Source organism: Leopardus geoffroyi, chromosome A3 (genome assembly GCF_018350155.1).
Source record: "Leopardus geoffroyi isolate Oge1 chromosome A3, O.geoffroyi_Oge1_pat1.0, whole genome shotgun sequence".
NCBI lineage: Eukaryota > Metazoa > Chordata > Mammalia > Carnivora > Felidae > Leopardus > Leopardus geoffroyi.
The window spans coordinates 139,905,989-139,926,917 of record NC_059336.1 but is presented as its reverse complement, the minus strand read 5'-3'; the positions used below and the strand labels follow the sequence as shown (position 1 = coordinate 139,926,917).

Below are 20,929 nucleotides of genomic sequence, written 5' to 3'. Positions count from 1 at the left end.
TTTGACCGAACATCTGGGCGCCGTGGCCCGGTCAAGTTGACGCACAGAATTAACCCCCACGGGGGGCGAATGAAGTACGTGAGTTGGTCTCTGGGAACAGAGATGTGATCCAAGTTCACTCGGTGATCTACACTCTCACGGGAGGGTACGGTGTCCCAGAGCGCCTAGGAGGTCAGCGAAGGCTCCCTGCGGGTGGGGACTCGAGAGCTGAGACGGAATCGGAAAGGCGAGGAAGGAAGGCGTCCTCGAGGAGACGGAACCGCGTGTGCACGAGCTCAGCAGCATGTGGAGGACCCGGTGGTGGTTGAGTGTGTGGGTTTGTACAGCGGCCACGAGGTGACCTGTGACCGGGGGCCAGAGATGCAGCTTTTGTAGGAAACTCAGACTCTGCTCAGCGCAGGGGAGCTGTTTATGCAACGTGGGATGATTGATTGTTTTTAAAAGAAATTTTTAACGTTTATTTATTAGAGAGAGAGAGAGATACAGAGCATTAGCAGGGGAGGGGCAGGGAGAGGGGGAGACACAGAATCAGAAGCAGCTCCAGGCTCCGAGCCGTCAGCACAGAGCCCGACGCGGGGCTCGAACTCACGGACCGCGAGATCACGACCTGAGCTGAAGTCGGACGCCCAACCGACTGAGCCACCCAGGCGCCCCTGTTGGTTGTCGTAATGTCTGTTAAGTGCATTTTTCAAGTACCTGGTTTGGTCACGTGACAGACAGTGTTTTAGCTACTCCAGCACTGGAGCCCGAGAGGTGGATTAAATCTTCCCAGAGCAATGCAGGTGAGAGGGGCTGCTTTGAATTAGGAAGCTGGCCGTGAGATGCAGAGAGTGGGAGGGTGGGGAGCCAGGGAGAGACGTGTGGTGAGGGGGCCGCAGGGTGACGCCCCGCTGTCTCACGGGGGCCTGATCGGCGATGGCAGGGCCAGCGTCTGAGGCACAGTCACCAACCGGCAGATCTGAGCTTTGGGGCTGGCCGTCCCCGGCGCTGCCCCTGGAGCCTCATCGCCAGACGGTGACTGAGAGGAAACTGAAGCCAGCAGACAGTAGCAGAACCTCAGATCACGTCTCGGGGGGCGAGCTGCCAGCGTGGCTCATCTTTACGAGAAGAGTGCTCTCCACAAAGTTCATCGCCCCTCCGTCCACGTGGGGTCTGAGCGCGCTGAGTTTGTGTAATGATTACTGCGGGGTTCCTCCAAAGTTGTGTTAGTGAATGTCTTCCAAAACATGGGAGATTTGGAAAACTACCCCAGTAGATGCTTATGTACCCATCACCCAGATTCCATAACAATGTTTTTTGGGCTTTTTTGTTTGTGTTTCTTATTTTTTTAGAGAGGGCGCAAGAAGGGGAGGAGGGCAGCAGGAGAGAGAGAGAGGGAGGGAGGGAGGGGGAGAGAGAGAGACCTCAGCAGGCTCCACACCTAGCACAGAGCCCGACACGGGGCTGGGTCCCACGACCTTGGGATCATGACCTGGGCTGAAATCAGCAGCCGGACACTCAACCGACTGCGCCGCCCCCGCGCCCCATGACTGATGTTTTACGTTCTCCTCATCTACGTGCAGGTGCATTGCAGGTCAGGATTTCAGCCCCAGACATGTCAGCCTGTCCCTCACGTCAGTCTGTCTGTTATCATGATGTGAGTTTCTCACTTGGTCAAGGGAGTAACTCAGATCTCTCTCTCTCTCTTTTACTAATGGTAAGCGGCTGGCACCATAAATATGCTGTTCAGCAGCAGTTTTTTAGCCTGATGGCGTTAGCACTCGGTGGTGACCCTTCTGAGTCCATCAACCTAGAAGTCTGGCCAAGTGGCGACTCGCTGATGCATTTCTTAGTGGCCTTGTGTGAAGACAGCCTTCCCTCGTCCGCTGAGACGTGCTGCAGTGCTCTCAGAAACACAAGGTCAGTGCCTCCCAGTGTCCAGCGCCCTGGGCCTTCTGCGCTGGAGCTGGGGCCCCGTCAGGACGGCTTTGCCTGCTGCCTTTCAGAGTCTTTCTCCTTACTTGGCCGAGCGGCATTATATTCCCAGGCCGCGTATTTACCCAGTGTGAGCCATCGGTTAGGGTCACCCGACCTTGGGTGTGAGACGCCATGTGCCCGGAGCGGGCCGCCTGCCTGTCTCCTTGGTGTTTGTCCCGTCTTCGCGTCCTGTTCTGACGTTAAATGATCTCTGCTCACCGTGTAACCGCTGCTGAACCCAGTAATGTGGTCTCCTGCCTCCCAAGCAGTGGGGGCCGCTCTTTTTGTTGAGTTTAATTGAATATTTAGAAACCAAAGCTTCCAGGACTGTTTGCTGGACAGAGCAAGAAAAAGTATTTTTAAATTGTCGAGACTTTCAAATTTCACAGTGTAAGATTTTCACCTAGATTTGATTTTTCTTTTCTTACTTCTTCAATGAAAATCTCGGCTCCTACTAATCTTATCATCCTTGCTTGTTTACTAGTCCTGTGTGTACATTGAACACTCTCCACCTGGTCATATCAAACTCTCAGCACCAGAATGATTGACTGAAGGCTTATTTATGACTCCTCTTTAGGACGTCGTCTAGGACATCGTCAGTGAGGAATGAACACACCCGTGCCATGTGCACAGTCCTTTTGAAATGGTTATTTTCTGTTTGTGGGCATGTTATCAATTTAACATACAATTAGCTTGAATATTTACATTAGTTTCTAATTTTGGGGTTTTCATATTTTTCTTTTGACTTAATTCAATTTTTGAATATGTAAAAACTTACAATGTGTGCAATTAAACGCAGATAAAATGAACTCAGAGAATCCTTGCTTTGCCCCTATTATCTACCTGGGTCCTGACGCTTCCTGCCTCCTGTGGTCACTTCGGTTACTTTCTCATTTATATTTAGATTTTTATTTGGGGGGGAAAAAGCTAAACGTATATTTTTTCTCTTCTGTGCTTCTCTCTCATAATATGTTCTTCTGATGCAGGATTATCATACTGTACACAACGTCCCGTATCTTGAAGTTGACTCTGTGTTACGATGTTACTAGTTGGCGTCTCCCTCACTATTCTTGGGGTTGCCATGTGAATGTCCCACCTCACATGTTCAGCCAGTCCCCGTTCAGAGATACTCTATGCTTCTAGGGCTTTTGCAAATACAGTGTTGCAACTAATATCCCTTCGCTTGTCTGTGAAGGTACCTTGCAGTTGGAATCCAGAGGAGGACTTACAGGCCACGTGGTAGATGCATGACTTAACTAAGCGGCTCACATTTCTGCCCCTGGGGTAGGGCTGTTTTGCACTTAGCCGGGCAGCTGTTTAGACTCTTAGTTTCCTTCAGATGCAAACAGTGGGGTGTTGTCACGTGTTTATTTGTGCCTGAGGTCACTGATGAGGACTGAGGGCCTGTGCTTCTGTTTAAAAATGTGTGCTTTCACATTTCCATGCAAATACAAGTTTGGTGTTATCTGTCTCCTCCTCACACCTCAGACATGAGCTGTGGTAATTTTACCTGCTTTCCTGTGGTCTCCAAGGTGTTTTGAAATATGTCTAGCAGTTTAAATTTAAAAAGCTACAGTTTTCCAGTGGGAACCTGAAATTATTTCTCCAACTTAATTGTGCAAATTATTTTCCCTTTATAGTAGTATTGCTGTGATATTCTTATTTAACTGTATGTTGACCAAATAGGGCTCTGATTATGAATGTCCTTATGCAAAGTACCAACTGAGGAGTCTGATGGCCAATTCACTTCAGCTCACTTAGATACCAGGGATCAACTACTATGCGAGGCCGGTGTGTGGGAGCGTGGACCACAGAGGTGGTGGGAGTCAGTCTGCTTTCCAGGGCGTCTCTAAAATGACATCCCCAAGGAAGCTGTCATTTTGTTCTTTGACTGTGTTCTCTCACATGTGAAAAGTCTGCTGTAGGCCACCAAATCAACGTACATATTTCAGAATTGATTATTATATTTAGTGTACAATTAAGAAATAGGATATTTCATTATAGTATTACCTCCAGAAGATTGATTAAACAACTGTTTATTAACATAACATTATAACCATTAAGGATACTCAAGTGGAGGGAAGTGATTGCAGAACTTTCCGTTAGAACTTTGATTTGCTTTAGGTAGCAATTTGTCCAACTTAAAAGTATCCAAAAGCTTCTCTTCCAAATTCTACTAAATCACTGGCTTTAATACTAAATGATAATAAATTAAACAAAGACCATTTCTGTAATTCAAAATTATGATTTGCTGACACATAGTCATACTTAACTAGTAAATTTCTTTGATTTCTGACCATAGGATTTTTTTCATTGTGTATTGCCTGCATAGGAGTTTTATTCATATCACACAAAACAGCCTTTCAGGGTGTTGGGAGTGGTTGGGACAGTCATTTCTAGAACATGGGGAGTTCGGGCACATCTGTGTGCCTTTCTTCTGCATTTATATAATGATGATTTTAGCCTAGGGAATTGGGAACCACAGTGGAATGATTTTGGCATGAATGCTGCATTTGCACTGAGGTCTTGAATCATCCTTTGCAGAATAAAACCTGTGTTCATTTCTTGTTTTACATCTAATTGCCGTCCATATTTTTTGTTAAAGAGTTCTCTAGTAAGAAACATGATTTTATATGAAGGAAAAGTCCAAGGCTGAGTGTTGTAGTTAATACACTGGGGTATTGGGTTTTATTTTGAAAAGTGAATGAACAGGATGACATACCCATGATAGACACCGAAATGGGGATACTGAGCTATTTGAAAACTTCATGGAGAGTTAAGGGAGAAATTGACCTGCATTTCTCAAGTTCAGTGCCAGGAGAGGCGGGATGAGTGTAGGCTTGAAGATTAGCTGAATTGTTTCATATAAATTTACCCAAAGATATTAAGAAAACTGTATAGAAATTCACTGTCAAGTGCTTGCTTCTAAATACAGAAAAGGCTCTTAAATATAACATTGTCTTTAGAAGAAGGACGGCTGTTTTTCATGATGTCGTGTTAACTTACATTATCTGCCTTTCAAATCAGGAATTGTGATGACTTTAATTCGGGAAATGTTATTGCTTTACTTAAAGTGAGGAACACACATTTGATTTTCTTTCTTGGTTCTGATGTTTCAAGTGAACAGAATGAGTGCCAGAGCAACAAGTCAGTTTGGTGGGGATGTCAGAGAAACACTGTGGAGCCGGACCAAGTAGGCAGTTGGTGGTGTTTTTCCAGCAGCAGTTCTGGTGTCCGATGAATCCCAGGTACCCACTGACTCGGGGAAATACACACGTCACCAAGCCCTCAGACAGGGACAATGGGGACTTACCTCCGGATGGTCTCATTTAATCATGATGGCTCGTTCTTCCAGAAGTGGGGGTCAAACTGAGCTACCGGCGACCTGCCTGAAGGGCAGAAGCATGTGTGCCCGCAGGCTGTGGGCTCTGGAGGGAAGGCTTCAGAGGAACAGGCTGTCCTCGGCCTGGGAAGCCGTCATGGGCCTGTGCACGCGACACACTCGAGCATGTTTGTAAACACGTGATGCGTGCCTGTGTGACAGGCCATATTCCCGGTGTGCGAGGACCACGTAAGGCTTCCGCACGCCCCCGTCCAAGGAAGAGAATGGTGCAGCTCCACCTGGGAGGACCTCTTCGGCTGGCTGGGTCTCTGGGGTTAGAGGTGAGAGCGCCGTCTTGACGGTGGAGATACATCTGGAGACCTTGAGGGAAGGAACATGACGAGTTAAGATTTACTTCAGGAAGAGAAGAGACCGGAGAAGGAGGAGGAGCGGAGGGGCCAGATCTGGGATCCCGGATGCAGCCGGCGGTCAGGAGCGCGTGGGGCCACAGGTGAGTCATCGGCAGGTTCAAGCTCACGAGCACCTGGGAGGGCACTGAAGAAAGAGGATTCCGTAGCCTCTGGTTATGGGTTGAAGTGAATCCTTTTTGACTTCATCTTGAGGCTGCTCTCAGTAACAACTCAAATAGGTTTTGTTTAGTGGTGGCCCCTGGACTTTGTTCAGCTGGGAATTGGGCTGGATCCACAGGATTTATCCTGGTGGAATTGGAGGGGAGTGAGTTACAGCCTCAGAGCCTGGCCTGGATGCTTACTTTCCTCGTGTGGAAAGTAACCCCCGGTGGGAGTGGATGGATAAGGTCCTGGGTGTTTTCCTCCTCCGACGCAGCGGGAGGTTACTGTCCATAAAATTGGGTTGAACCGTTCAGGCACGCTGTATTGGAGTCTGGGGTGTTGGGAAACCTGTTTTTAAAACAATTCTCTGTGCTCAGAATGTGCAAATAGATGGTGTTGAGTCTTTGTTTTGAATGGCAGAGATAAAAAGGCTTTAATCTTTCTGTCAAATGCAGCGTCTTATTAAAAGATGAGGACGTAACCTAATTCATGAGGAGGTGGCAGATTGCCGTGTTGAGTGTTGACAGCAGAAGTCTGAATGTTCCTGCACTGGCTTGCCTCAATTCTCTGCCCTCCTGACCCCCTTGGAGCAGAGGGTCAGTCTGGAAGAACAGGTTGACTGGCTGTGGCCCCAGCGACGACCCCATCTGCCAGGACCGCCACCCTGTGGGTATTCCGTCAGCTTTAGGTAGACCGTGTTGTCGGACGAGTGCGTTCCGCCCTTAGCAGTTTGCAAGGAGAGCTAGTCCTCGCTCACATCTGTGTGCGGAAGTGTGGCTGCGCCGGGCTCCGTGGCCTCTTGCCCTGTGACCACAGGGGAGAAAACGCACTCGAAAGTCTAGGCTGGTACGTATGAGGGAACTTACTAGAATAGCTGGAGATGTGGGCAAAGCAGTATACATGTCACACCCGCAAAACCTATTTCAGTAGAGGCCCCTGTGTGGGCTCTGTCTTGGCGACCGCGTCTGCCCTTGTCAGGGAAGCAAAGGCGTGGGCGTGCGTGGGCCAGGCCACATCTGATCTGTGGGCCAGTTTGATGATCCCAGATTTACTTAGAAAGTAAAGTCGAAGAGAACATCTATTTGGAAAATTCCAAGTGAAGTGGTGATCAGTGTGAAGAAAACCAAAAGATTCTTTGTTAGATAAATATGTGACTGGGGTGCCTGGGTGGCTCAGTAGGCTAAGTGTCCGACTTCGGCTCAGGTCATGATCTCATGGTCTGTGGGTTCGAGCCCCACGTCGGGCCCTGTGCTGACGGCTCAGAGCCTGGAGCCTGTTTCGAATTCTGTATCTCCCTCTCTCTCTGACCCTCCCCCGCTCATGCTCTGTCCCTCTCTGTCAAAAATAAATAAACATTAAAAATAAATAAATAAATAAATAAATACGTGACTTGACTGAATAAGGTTACACCAGGAAGTGATACGGGAGAGTAAATTTGTATTTTCTCTACAAATGAATTCGTGGTTTCAGTATAACGCCAATCAAAACGCCTAGAGTATTTTTAAATAAAATAAACGGATTCTGAAGTTCAGCTGCAAAAACGAGCAGGTGGGAATGAAGGGAAAACCAGAACAGGGAAAGGACGCTGACCCTCCCTCCAAGTGTCAGTGTACCGTCAGCGCCGTGGTCGTCGGAACGGCATGGCGTGGGCGCGAGACCAATGACGCGGATCCACGCGGGGCAGCCGGTCTGAACAGAGTCCAGCGCTGACAGCAAGACTGTGGGAGTGTGAAGTAGACGGCATTGATGTCATCTGTTAGTTATTCTGAAAAAATATTTATGACCCGCTACATGCATTCCAAATGGATTAAATAATTAGTATGAAGACTCAGACTATAAAACACCCCCCCTCATCTCACCCAGTGTCAGACTACACGTCTGTCGCATCATTGACGGGAATCTCGTGGAGTCTGTTTAATAAACTGGGAGGAGATCACAGGGGGTCGACTCGGGTTTTCACTTCGGGGCAGTGGGGACCTACTGGTACTGGGACGGGGTCCGGGCAGGACAGTGGTCGTCCCGGCTCCGAGTAACCATGGGGACTTGTGGTGCCTGGAGACTGAGAGCTGACCACGAGGCGGGCCGCAGGTCAGGTGCGGGCAGGGCTGTGCTGGGCGGGCGCCCTGGGAGGGCCCTGTGCCGTGGGGTTTTCCCAGAGCTCCGAGGACGGGTCTGCCTGTGACACCATGGGCAGCATCGTTCATTCACGTGAGACCCCGGGACAGACTGCGTTGGAGAGATTCGAACGTTTGGGTCCCACGAGAGCATCGATTTGCTGGACTAGGTCACAAAGCCAGAAGTTCTGCTTCCAAGTCAGCACGACAGATAGATGTGTCACTTGACTTCCTTTTGCTGCATATTTACAGAATTTAGGATACATCCTTTAAAACCAGCCCAAAAGCAATACATCATTTGAATATGAATTGTTAATCAATGTCTGGAAAAGCAAACAGCTATCAGTCATGACTGGACAGTTAATTTTTGAAAGCCCTTTGCAGTGTTCAGCACCAGATGCGGACACACGGCTTTTAATTGGAAACCGCTCTAGCGTTGTTGTATGGAATTGCCGGGTTATTAATCAGACTCTCTGGTGGTGGTACTCTCCAAGCACTAACCCTGGATTCCGAATAAATTGCAGGGCAGGAAACTAGTCCTCCTCCTCCTCCCGATTTTAGGTGCCCTCGGTGTCCTCGGTGTTGGTTCCGCACCGGCTGTGTGATGCGCAGACACGTCACTAGGGGTCACGGGGTCACAGCACACGGACGTCCCCTGGAAGCAGGTTTAGCAAATTGTAGACGGGCGTTTGCCAACATCCAAAAGTACAGATAAATGAAGCTTCCAGGAAAATGAGCGAGAGAAACTCTGTGTTTCTGAGAGAATAGTCATTGTTGGCCCTTCGTGTGTCCTCTCACTTCCTCCCCCTGGAGTCCTGGCCCCTGAGCGCCCCCCCTCCACCAACACCCAGCCGTCAGGACGGCCTGCCGACTCTGCCTTTGGGGGCGTCTGGATTCCACCCACATCTCCCCATCCTTCCTCACCCGGGGAATGCAGCAGCCTTCTCTGCCTTGACCTTTTTGTCCTTAACCCCCTTCTGCCCTGACCTCTCCTTCCCTTGACCTCCTTCTCTTGACCCTCCTTCTGCCCTTGGCTTTTTATCCTTGACCCCCTTCTGCCCTGACCTCTCCTTCCCTTGACCTCCTTCTCTTGACCCTCCTTCTGCCCTTGACTTTTTATCCTTGACCCCCTTCTTCCCTGACCTCCTCCTTCCCTTGACTCACCCTCTGCTCTTGACCTTTTATCCTCGACCCCCTTCTGCCCTTGACTTTTATCCTTGACCCTCTTCTGCCCTTGACCTTCCTAATCCCCTTGACCTTTGGTTAATTTTGTTCATTGTGAATGGTTGTACCGGGTGATATTTGCCAATATCGTCCGGCCTTTTTGGAGGTGTGGATTTTCAGATGTTCTTAGTTGGCCGTTCCAGAAACGTTTCTTTGGGACTGAGTCCTGTTATACTTTATCTGTGGGCCTGCAAGGAGCGTCTCTGGTCATGTGCTCCAGGGCAGGGTTGCTGGGGTGGGATTCGTCCATGCGTCTTTACTGCGTAACTCAGGAGCCCGTGGCAGGGGTGCGCTCCAGTCTGGGCGCCCTGCGTGTACAAGAGTGTCTCTAGTTTCTTCATATCCTCACCTAAACTTCTGGTTTTATTGTTTTCACCTATCTGTTGGGTATATTAAGCAAATTCACGGAAGTTTTGCAGTAATATCTTTATTTTCATTCAGTTCATAACCTGCTGTGTTCTTTTCTCTGTCAGTTGGTGTTGTGTCCTGATGTCTGTCTGTAAGTTGGTGTTATGATCAGAGACTACATTCTGACTGACCGTGATGCTCTGTGGTTTCTTTGGGGCTGTGCTCCATGGGGGACTCTGAAGTGAGTTTTGTTTGGTTTTGTTTTATTTTTTAAAGTAAACTCTACACCCAGTGTGGGACTCGAACTCATGGCCCCAAGATCGAGTCACATGCTCCACTGACGGAGCCGGCCAGGAGCTCCTAAAACGAGAACTTTTTATTATTATTATTTATTATTATTATTACTATTATTTTAATGTTTTATTTATTTTTAAGACAGAGAGAGACACAGTATGAGTGGGGATGGGGCAGAGAGAGAGGGAGACACAGAATCCAAAGCAGGCTCCAGGCTCTGAGCTGTCAGCACGAACTCGGGGCTCGAACTCACGGGGGCGAACTCACAGGGCTCGAACTCACAAACCGTGAGATCATGACCTGAGCTGAAGTTGTATGCTCAACTGACTGGGCCACCCAGGCGCCCCTAAAACAAGAACTTTTTAAATTCATGGCTGTTTCTTTCAGATTCATAATCATGTTTCACATCTTCTGTACCTTTGCCTATTTTCCTTTTATTCTAACGGCAGATGGGCAGACAGGTGTACCCAAATCTCCAACTGCCGCTTTAATTTTATCTGCAATATTTGGTTATTGGTGTTTTTTTTTAATCTTAAATATTTGCCGCGTATGTGTGTGGTCTTGGTTGTTGTATCTTCTTGATTTATTGTTCCTTTTATCAGTGTTTTGTTGTCATGTTTTTATTGTTGCTGGAAAATCTGGGTTTTTTTTTTTTCATAAATTGGTTTAAATTGGATTGATCCCCTTTGAGGAGTTCAGATTTCCCTAGTTTATACATCACTGTCCTTTTCAACTTTTTTTGTATATTTTTGTGTGTCTTCAGTTTATTTCTTGTCTTTATTTTATTGTCTGCAGATTTCACATGAAGAGCTTTTAAACTTGAAACAACTATTTCCCTTCTGTGTGTGGGAGATCTGTTTTTTTGCAAGATAAACAATTGCATTGTCTGACAATAATGATAATTTTTTCTTCTCCTTTTCCAGTCATTAAACACCATATTTCTATTTACTGCCTTACTAATTTAGCTCTGTTTTTTCAGAACGTTAGATGGTAGTGATGATAATTGAAGTGTTTTATAATAACTTTCTGATATCTGTTAACAAGATCATAAGATTTTTCCTTCTGGTTTACTTAGGTGATTTGTTACTTACGATCATTAGGATATTATTTTGTGGACATGTAACTATTTCTGTGTAGTTGCAATATTTTTCTTTTGTTCTGTTCTTGAATTCTATTATCAGAGTGCCGAAGACGGTCCATTTTTATTCCAAAGTGAGACTTTGTTCTTCATTTATTTTTGTTCTTTTTCTTTGTCAGGTTTTTTAATTTTTCTGTCGGATGTGGTGGGAGTAATTCCCTCTTTCCTATACTTGGGAATACTTCACATAGCATAGGATTTCTTTCCTTGAAAGTTTAAAAGGATGTGCTCATAACCATCTGAGCTTTGGATCATTTATAAAGATGGTGTTGACAAAATGTGAGTCTGTTCATTGTCTCCAAGTCTGCTTGAGTTTTGACGATTTAATTTTTACCGAAAATTGTCACCTACGGTGCAGATTCAGGCCGCTGCCCACTGTGGCTCCAACTTGGCATTATTTCTCCATCGGGTTATTTCACTCAGTCTTCTCTACTTTGGCTTATAGACGCTATTGTCTCCTCAAGCGGCACTGCAGACATCGAACTGAAAATTTAATAAACTGTCTCTTGTTTCCTGCAGTAATTTTATTTGGCGTAACTTTCCTCTGATTTTTCCAGCTGATCCCTATATTGTTAGCAACTGTATATTCTTAAAACACACACTGACTCAGCCCTGCTCTTCCCACCGAGTTTCCCACTTCTCAGCGGTGGGCAAACACGGACGGTGGTTCGCTTTGACGCGCTGCAGACCAGCGAACCAGTACAGGAAAGGCTATCGTGAGTCCCAGACACCCCTGTGTGGGTGCGGCTGTCTGGTGTCGCCCGCCTGCCTGCCAGGTAAGCCTGCCGTTCCCGGTCTGTGGGCACGGGCGAGCGAGAACCGGCCAGGTCGGAGCGGCTGGTGGCCGGGTGGGCACAGCTTTCTCTCGCCACCCGGGTCATGCTGCCATTCGCCCTTGGGTTCTGCACACCCCTGCACGCTGCTCCTCGAGGCAGGGAGCCCACGTGCCTGGGGCCACGACCTAGGGCGTCCTGAGCCGGAGCCGCCCGGCGGCACCCTGTCCACACGTGGGACCCTGGCGCGTTACCGCAGGGCGCCTGCCACGCATCGTCTCATCCCTGACTCGTGGCACGTGGCTTCTGGTCGTGTCTGCCTCGGCCCACACTTCGGGTAAATAGAGAATGTGCAAAAATACCTGTATATACAGCTGCTGCCTTTAAGGGTCTCCCCTTCATTCCCAGACAGCATGACGATGGCTGCACAGAACCCACGTGATTTTTCGGCGTTGTCGTGTAGAAGCTGTTTCACGTGGTTTATGGTGTGCGAGCGCCTCCATTCTCTCTTCTTCAGGTTTTTTGGTTTCTGCTTTTGGTTTTGAGAGAGAGAGGGAGCGAGAGCGAGAGAGCGAGCATGGGCGAGGAGCAGAGAGAGAGGGAGAGAGAGAACCCCAAAGAGGCTCTGAGCCGTCAGCCCAGAGCCCAGCTCGAGACTCCATCCCATGACCCGTGAGACCATGAGCTGAGCCGAAATCAAGAGTCGGGAGCTTAACCAGCTGAGTCCCCAGGCGCCCCGTGCATTCTCTTAATCATTGGTAGGGTTATGTCACCAATAACTTTTCTGTCAACTCAGTGGGTCGGAGCTGAGATCAAACTTGCCATCTTACTCAGAAAACCTGAAATACATTTTGTGTACAAGGGCTGGTTGAGATGTTCACGGACCGCAAGGCCTGCACTCAAAGCATACAGGTCGGTGGTTCACTTCTTGCGGAGCCGTGCCAGACGTTTTTATCCCCTGGAAGGAAACACCGTGTCCCGACTGGTCCTTGCACACGCCCCCGGCCCCCACCCTTGCATCCGCTAGTCTGTGCTCTGTGGATCTTCCCTGGGCCTTCTGTGGACACGGGGTCGTGGTGTTACCCGTGGCTGATTGCTCTCTCGCACGAAGCAGTCAGGGTTCGGCCATGGCGCTCCGTGTGCCGGAACTCCATTTCTGTCGTTAATGTGATGCCACCTTCGGGATAGGACACGTGTATGTAGCCGCACATCACCTGGTGGGCATTTGGGTTGTTTTTGCCTGTTCTGAGGGACACTGCTGTGGACACTTGGGGACACGTTTTTGTGCGGATACGTGTCTGACTCTCTGGGTCTGTACGTGGGAGTGGATTTGGCGGCTGGTGTGGGCACTCCGTGTTTAATCACCAGGAGGAAGCACCAGGCTCTTCCGAAGGCGCGTAGGGGTCCTCATGTGCTGAGCCTCACCAACACCGTTCCTTTCCACGTTCTGATGACAGCCAGCCTGGGGGTGTGCAGTGGCATGAAACCTGTACTTTAAACCTATTCCTTGTCAAAAATGACACAGTTTGAGCATGAAAAGCCTAATGGAGAAAATAAAACATACCCATTACAGTACAGACAAAAAGCTACTCGGCATTTCAGGGTTTTTAGCCAAGGTGAAGATTCTTTAGCAGACATACCAGTTCCCCTAAATTATAAGAAGACAAAAACCCTAATTGTATGGCTTCCTTTCGTGCTTTGGGGTTGATTGTTGACCAAGGCAAGTGAGTCCCCACAGGTCCAGCTATGTCCTCCTGGTGGGTGGATTTGAGTTTTCCGGACACTTCTCTGTGACTAGGAGGACTGTCACTCCCGCTCCTTTGGTCCATTCTCCGCTCCGCAGACATCAGTTACGTGCTGGTGAGCTCTCGTGTGGTTTTCGTCCCCTGCCTGCCCGCACACGTCTGTGGGATTCGGTGGACTCCCTCACTGCGTCAGTTGACTTTAACACATTTCGTCATGGACTTTATTCTAATTACGCTCATGTCGCTTTCCTCCTCAACACGCATCCCCTTCCGAGCCGGGCTGGCTGGCTCTCTCCTGCCGTCCAGGTTATGGCCATCCGCTTTCTCTGAAACCCCACAGCAACAGCAGCGTATCTTGACGGTATTGAATCTGCGTTGTTTTTGGCCTACGATCCTCAGGTCTGTCATTCTAAATAGAGCATCATTAAATTACCCTTCAGGAATGTGCACGCGCATTTGGAGAAACATGTGTCTTCCCGCAAGTGTGAGGAGTTCTGCATCGGTGGTCAGAATCTTTCCTCGTTTTGCTGCATTTCACAGGGTCCTGAAATACTGTGTCCTGCCTCTGATCTGCAGCTGGTCCCACTTCTTTTTTCCCTTGAACGGGAAGCTTCTTCTCTGTATGTGCTGCTGGTGGTTCTGAGGGCAGCGAGTGGAACACAACACGACAATCTACTAACCCTCCCCCCGTGGGGCTTCACCATCGGTTTGGAGAACACATAATGATACATAGTGACGTCAGTGCCCTTGCCGATGCCTTCCCCTCATGAGGTGTTCCTAGTAACAGACGTACTTAAACAGAACAGAAGCATGCACGTTTTACAATTAACCTGAAGAAGGACTTCTTTGAGTCATACTTGGCCAGTTTACCAAACGTGCGTGTAGGGTTTATGAACATTATGAAATGTTAATGAAAAAGCGATACCGTAAAGGCCCATCCCTGCATGAAGACTGCGTGACTTTATTGCAAGCTGAGCACACACGCACGCCAAGATGTGCGAGAAGGACGTTAAAACAGCCTGAGCGTCTCCCGTGCAAGTGGGAAGCCATCGCCCTGTCTTCCCGTCTGCTTCCTGCAACTCGCCTGGCCCGTCGGTGAGACTGACCTGTGTTCTCACTGAAATCCTGCCCTAAATCAGCAGGCGCTGGTCACGATGAAGACAAAGTAAGGTCCATCACCAAGGCCAGAAAGTGGTTTATCGATCCCTCCGCGTCAGGAGGCTTCGCTGGGAGGTCTGCGTTCCTCCGGCATCTGGCCCACCAGGTAGCGGGGGGCAGGCCATCGGCCCCGCGGTCAGGCCGTCGGGTAGGACGCCTCTCGGAGGGCTGTGGACAAGGGAGGAATTGGGGGTTAGGCATTGGCCAGGTGGGCGTGAGGGGACTGGCAGGGTGTCCGCATAGAGGCCCTTGGGCGACTGTGGGTGGAGAGTGGGAGAACGTCGACGAGCCAGCAGGAGAGCAGAGGAGAAGCCAAGGGCCTGTGGCAGGTGGAGGGGAGGGGACCTCCAGGAAGGCGCTGACGCCTTCCCAGCTCTCCGTCCACGTGTCTGGGGGAAGGAGGGAGGGGCCGCCGTGTACGGTCACGTCCAGTCACACTGTCGCAGGAGCGATGCAGACAGATCGGGGCTCCCTTAGGTGGACGTCACATCTGCCACTTAGGAGGGAACCAGAGAAGTTGCCCCGGGTGAGATCGCACTTCCCAGCCTCTGACGCACGGTGACCCTGTGAGCTTCGGTGATGGCTCTCCCCCCTGACGTTTTTGGCTTAAATGTACGAAGTGAAGTCCCATAGAAGAACACGCTTCTGGGAAATGTGAATGAAGAAGGAACAGTGGTCGGGTGAGAGATTTGAGCGGCATTTTTAGAACCTTCATACCAGGAGAACAAGCTGTGGGATTTACAGTGTGGGGGAACCCCCTGCGCCTCGAGAGGTTTGAGCTCAGTGCTGCTGAGAGTGGGCATCTTGCCTGCATGGAAGGCAGGACGGGGCTGTTGTAATTAGCGGAGTTAACACAGGAGCCGCCCAGGCACGTGGGAAGCGGCTTCGTCCGACGTCCACAGGCCCCTGACGGTTTCACAGACGTGGTCACTCTCGGGCAGCACCTTCCCAAGAGTAAGTGAAGGAACAATCAGTTAGGTCCAGCAAGAACGTTCCGGCAAGAGAGACTTCAGAGCGGGTCCTGCTACATCAGGTGGCGCTTTGCCGTGCTTGAGTCATCTCGTGTGCGTGTCATCTCCGCGCTTCCGTGTTGGTCTGAGAGTGGACAGTGTCATTCTCCGTCAGAGTGAGCAAAGTTGTCGTCATTATTAACACATGCAGCGGCCACGAAGACCTAGTCTTGCGTAGAAGTGCAGTAACGCACCCAAAGTCACATGACCGACAGCAGGTCACACAGGTGTCTTTCTACAGGGACGTGTTTAAGTTACACACGTGCCTCGAGCCCCTGCTGCTCCGGCCGCAGAGTGAGAGCAGACGGTCCTGATGCCACGTGGCACCCACAGCTGGCCAGGGGACGCTCCTGGCTGTGGGCACGTCTCTAGTGAAGGGTTCTGAGGAGCCCGTGTGCCCGCCCGCCAGGCGGGGAGCCAGGAGGTCGGAGGGAGAGTGGGTCAGTGGGCGCTTTCCCTGTCCGGTGGGACTGGTGACGGTCGGGGTTGTCCTGCTCACCCGCAAAGGCTTGGCGACTCTGGTGCCTGCTTCTCAGCCACCTGGTGAGGCCAGGAGAGGAAGAGAACCACGGCTGGGTTCCCGGGTTCCCGGGTTCCGGAGCGTGGGTGTGGGGGCCAGCCCTGTGCCGACACCTCCGTGCAGCGCTCGGCCCCGGCGGCCACGTGTGACGGAGCCACGTCGGCTCCGGCTCCGGCCCCGGCAGCTGGCAGACGGGGTGCGTGTAGGCCGAGTGCGTCCAGACGCCCGACGGGTTTGCAGACGCCCCTACGGCTGCTATTTGTGTACTTTCTAAATCAAGCAGAGTTTTGAACGGGCTGTCTGTGGATTCAGCGTCAATGCGCAGCTGTTTGTGTGGACGGCAGCCTTGCGCGAGTGCGTCGGCGTGGTCGTGGTGAGCACGGCTGTGCCGGGAGTACGGGTGGGCCGTACTGTCGCGCAGTCTAGCCCGGCAGGACGCGGCTTCCTCCGCGCCGGCGTCACCTGCGGTGGGGGGACCGCAGGTTCTGTTTGGGTGGGAGGGTCTGTGGGCCAAGGGGGGAGTGTTCTGGACGCCGTCCCCCTTGCTCTGAGCCCTTCCTCCCCTGACTCTCCCGTTAATAGAAGCATCTGGCAAGCTTCTAGAACCCTGAGGCTCAGACCGCACCCCACACAGATTCAGGCGTGGTCTCAGGGGAGACCGGTGCGGGCACTGGTGCTCTGTGGACGCCCGGTCATTCCCGAGCAGCCACGTTTAGTGGCCTTGAGCTGCCCCGGCACCAGGGCGTCATCCTTCACACCTCGCTGGGCCTCCCTCTCGCGGGCCCATCCACGTGGCCCTGGCCTGAGGGTGCAGCGCCTGCCACCTCGCCAGTCATCCTCCTGCCTCCCCCGCCCTCCTTCCTGGCGTGCGGGGTGACCGCCTAGGGCTGTGCGGGCAGCGCCCTGCACGCGGCCCCTGCCGCTCGACAGGACGGAAATGCCAGCCTGCTCCGCACCTGAGACCCGACCGCCGGGGCCCGGCTGGGGGCACCCGGTCGACCGCGATTTTCACGCACCAGGAGGCCCCCTCTCATTTATCCAGAGACGTCTTCCCGACTTACCCCTTCTCCTCTGCGGACAAGGCCTGGCAGGCCATCTTCTTTACTTAAATTCCCTCCTGACCGCTGCTTCCGTTTTCTGACTGCTTTGTCTGGTGTCAGAAGGAAGCCCCCCCTCGTCCCCAGGCTCCCGCGGAAGCAGAGGCCGCCCTGGAGGAGCCTCGCGCACGGGCCCTGCCTGGTGCTTCCGATGAAGCCGGTGTCCATTTAATGATTATTTTCAACATTTCCTACAACAACAAATCTTCATCCAAGTATTATCTGAACCTTTCTAAAGTTATGGTTTTCACTTAAATAGCTTTGGTTAAAGTAGAAAAGCCTTTCTAAAGGCAGAAAAAATTGCTTTAAATAAAATACTAATAATACTTCAATATTTTGAAGAAAATCCTGGCCAATTTTCTTTTAAAAACATATTTACTTAAATCCTGTAAAAACTGTTCAGCAACGGTTATTCAAAACTTAGACTTCCCGTGTGTTAGGCCCGTCACCGGAGCCCTGGTCAGATGGGAGGCAGATGTGCTGCCCTGTGTGGTCAGTGCAGGCGTGTCCCAAGGGCTGGTGGGCGAGGGGCCATGGCCCTGTTGTGGCGCCCACGTCCCTGCGCTCACGCCCTTGGCCTCTTTCCGCTTTGCCCCCTCAGACCAGAACCGGCCTCGCCCTGCTGCACCACGAAGGGTCTGGAAGCCCCTGCGACGTCCGCCTGAAGCTGACGAGAGAGGTCCTCACGATTCAGAAACAGGACGTGGTCTGTGTCCGCGGGAGCAGCCACGGCGCACATGTAAGTGCCCTGCGCCGCCACCGGGGCGTCGTGTGGACGCGCTGGGAAGGCCTAACTGGGTGAGGCCGCTTTCCTATTTCCTTCGGGCTGTTTGCTGAGGAAGAGCCCCTCCCCCATTAACTGTCCCCAGACATCAGGTTCCAGGTGGAACCCTTTACTGTCTCCCTGACTTCCGCCATTTCTTTGCTGATGGGTTTCCCTTAAGGACCTTTATGTGAAAATGGCCCCACGCACCACGGGATGGAACGTGACACAACCTCATTGGAAATGGAAGGACATAGTGTGAGAGGTCGTCTGCTGGCGGAAACCTCAGCCGGGAGGGCTCTGTCTAGAACCACGTGCAGCGGCCATTTTCTGGTGCCTGGTGTCAGCTCTGTCCCTGGCGTTTGGGGACATAAACAGGCGCTCCTGCCATTTTTGGCTTCAGTCTTTTACAAATGAACTTTTCTTAAGGCAAGAAGCTTACTGATTAGAGGCAATAAAATGTCGAATAAAGACGAGGAAGAATAATTTTGGCTGCTTTTGTTTCAGTTTAACTCAAACAGGGCTACCCTATGTGGTATATTTAATATACAGTATACTGTACATGATGTATTTTAATATGTGCTATACTGTGCGTGATACATTTAATACACAGCATACTGTATATGGTATATTTAATACACAGTATGCTGTAAATGATATTTTAATATATAGCATACTGTATGCAATATGTTTAACATACAGTATACTGTACATGATATATTTAATATATAGTATGCTTCACATGATATATTTAATATGTAGTATACTGCACACGATATATTTAATATACAGTATACTGTATTTGGTGTGCTATATTAAAACTGTAGCCAATTTCCTGTTTTCCTTCTGGTGGGCTAATTGGAAATATATAAATCTATGCATATACAATCTACATCTCACTACTCTGTCCTTTGAATGCACCCACCCAGGAGCTACAAAAACAGAGAGAGACTCAAGGAATCATGTAGCTGAAAATAAGTTTTTTCTGTGCATTTGATAATACCCCAGGTCATTCCTTTTCCCCAGTCCAGGGAGGGCTGTTGGGAGAGTGCGGGCTCTTACGTTCACAATTGCCTGGGTCCTCATGACCTTTGATCGGAAATGAAGCAAACTGGCCACTTCTCTCGAATCGGCGTTTCCCAGGAGATGCAGATGCTGCCAGTGTGATGTCTTCCCTGGGAGAGCCCGACGTGTCCCCACCCAGAAGCGATGCCGGGCTCCTGTGTGAGTCATACACACACGTGGCCCTGAGAACGGAAGTGCTTGTGGCTTCCACTGGAAGTGTCCCTCTGTGCCCCACCTTGCTCAGGTCACTGCCCCTGTTCTGGATGCTCCCTGCCATCCAGGACAGGTGAGGCGACTGTGATGGGGGTGGAGGACAGTTCCTTCCGCTGTTCCTCCCTTGAATCGAGGGTCGGGTTGGAGGTTGGGGTCCACCTTCCTGCAGCCCAGGCACTAACCCCTCATTCAACCTACTGTCCCCTTCTGTCCCCTACCTGTTCTGAGGACTTGGTGGCATGGGACTGGGGAGCAGAGGGTTAGCAAAGAGTTTGGAACTGTTTAAAAAATTATCCTTCTTCAGAGTGACTTTATAATCTGTAGAGAATCCCTGACAACTTATAATAAAAACATTCAGTGTTTCTGTGCTCAGTTGTCCAGGAAAAATAAATTACATTCTTTATTCATAATGTCAGATTCTTGGCCTAAGGTTAAGTCCTTGATGAAAGTGATCAGTTCCTTCCTAGGATAAATGAGTGTGTGTTTGGACCTGTCAGTTTATGTTTATAATTTCCAGTGATTCACTGAGGGCTGTGAACAGCCACAGGACTGACCTTAACTCGCCCGCTCTGGAGAGTGGGTGGGGAGCACACGGGGCTTGGGTCTGTGACCACTGTGTCTGCCGGCCCCACTTCCGGTGTTGTCTGCGGGTTCCCTGCTTCTCCTCCTACAAAATTGTGGACGTTCTGGTGAAGAAACACGTGTCCCTGTGCTGGATGGTTTGGGGGGCGGTTCCGGGGGAAACAGTCAGCAACCTGAGATCAGACTCCCGTATCCCAGCCACAGAGCAGATTGGGTGCAGCCCCATTAGTTTGCGGGAGGGCTGAAGCACTGCATTCTTCAGTTGGTTATAAAAATAACAGCTATCTTGCCTGAGAATACGTCATGTGTCTGGAGAGCGAGAAGACTATTTTTAACAAAGGTCACAGCTGATTTTGGAATGGGATCCAGAACACCTCTGGGGAGCTCTCACCGCGCCTGTGGAACTGGACGTTTCCAAGGAGGCCGCACCTGGCCGAGGACGACTATTCCCTTGAAGCTTACTCCGAAGGGCAGGAGTGGAAGGTCTAGTCGGTCCACGGTGGGTCAACAGAAGAAACAAGTTGGGGTTTTACACGTCGCTGAACCCCGAGCCTCTGTGGCCAGGACGTGACACTTACGTGTCAGATTCGGTGCGACGCCTATTTACCGGGCACACAGTATAGATACTAAATTCCAGCAGAAGCTAGCTTATCAGCAGGACCACAAGACTTAAAACTACCATTAAACATCATTGCTGTCGTGTGTGACTCCGCCCCCGGGGGCCGGGACTGCCCTGGACACGTCACGTACCTGAGGTCACGTACCTGCCGTGGGTGACTCTGCCCCCGGGGGCCGGGACCGCCCTGAGCACCTGACGTCAGGGTCGTTCTGCAGCCACACGTGCAGCAGGCCCATGGAGTTCTCGTCCTCGACGTCCGTTTTCTTCCCAGGAAATGGTGCTGGTGACCGTGGCCGCCTTTCGCGCTCTGACCTTGGGGCGAAGTGCGCGTGCCGCGTGCTTGGTGATCCAGCCGCGCGGTGGCGGGAACCGGCTCCCCCGACCCCGCAGGCGGACTCCGCGGGGGCTCCCCGCCG

At 50.8% G+C, this 20,929-nt stretch overlaps 1 protein-coding gene across 1 annotated transcript in view; it reads left to right on the top strand.

Annotated features, from left to right (window-relative positions):
- SNTG2 (syntrophin gamma 2) overlaps positions 1-20,929 on the top strand; it is a 184,813-nt gene that overhangs the window by 32,905 nt on the left and 130,979 nt on the right. The window contains exon 2 of the mRNA XM_045447897.1: positions 17,873-18,010. Coding sequence (XP_045303853.1) covers positions 17,873-18,010 — 138 coding nt within the window. The remainder of the gene's footprint in view (positions 1-17,872; positions 18,011-20,929) is intronic.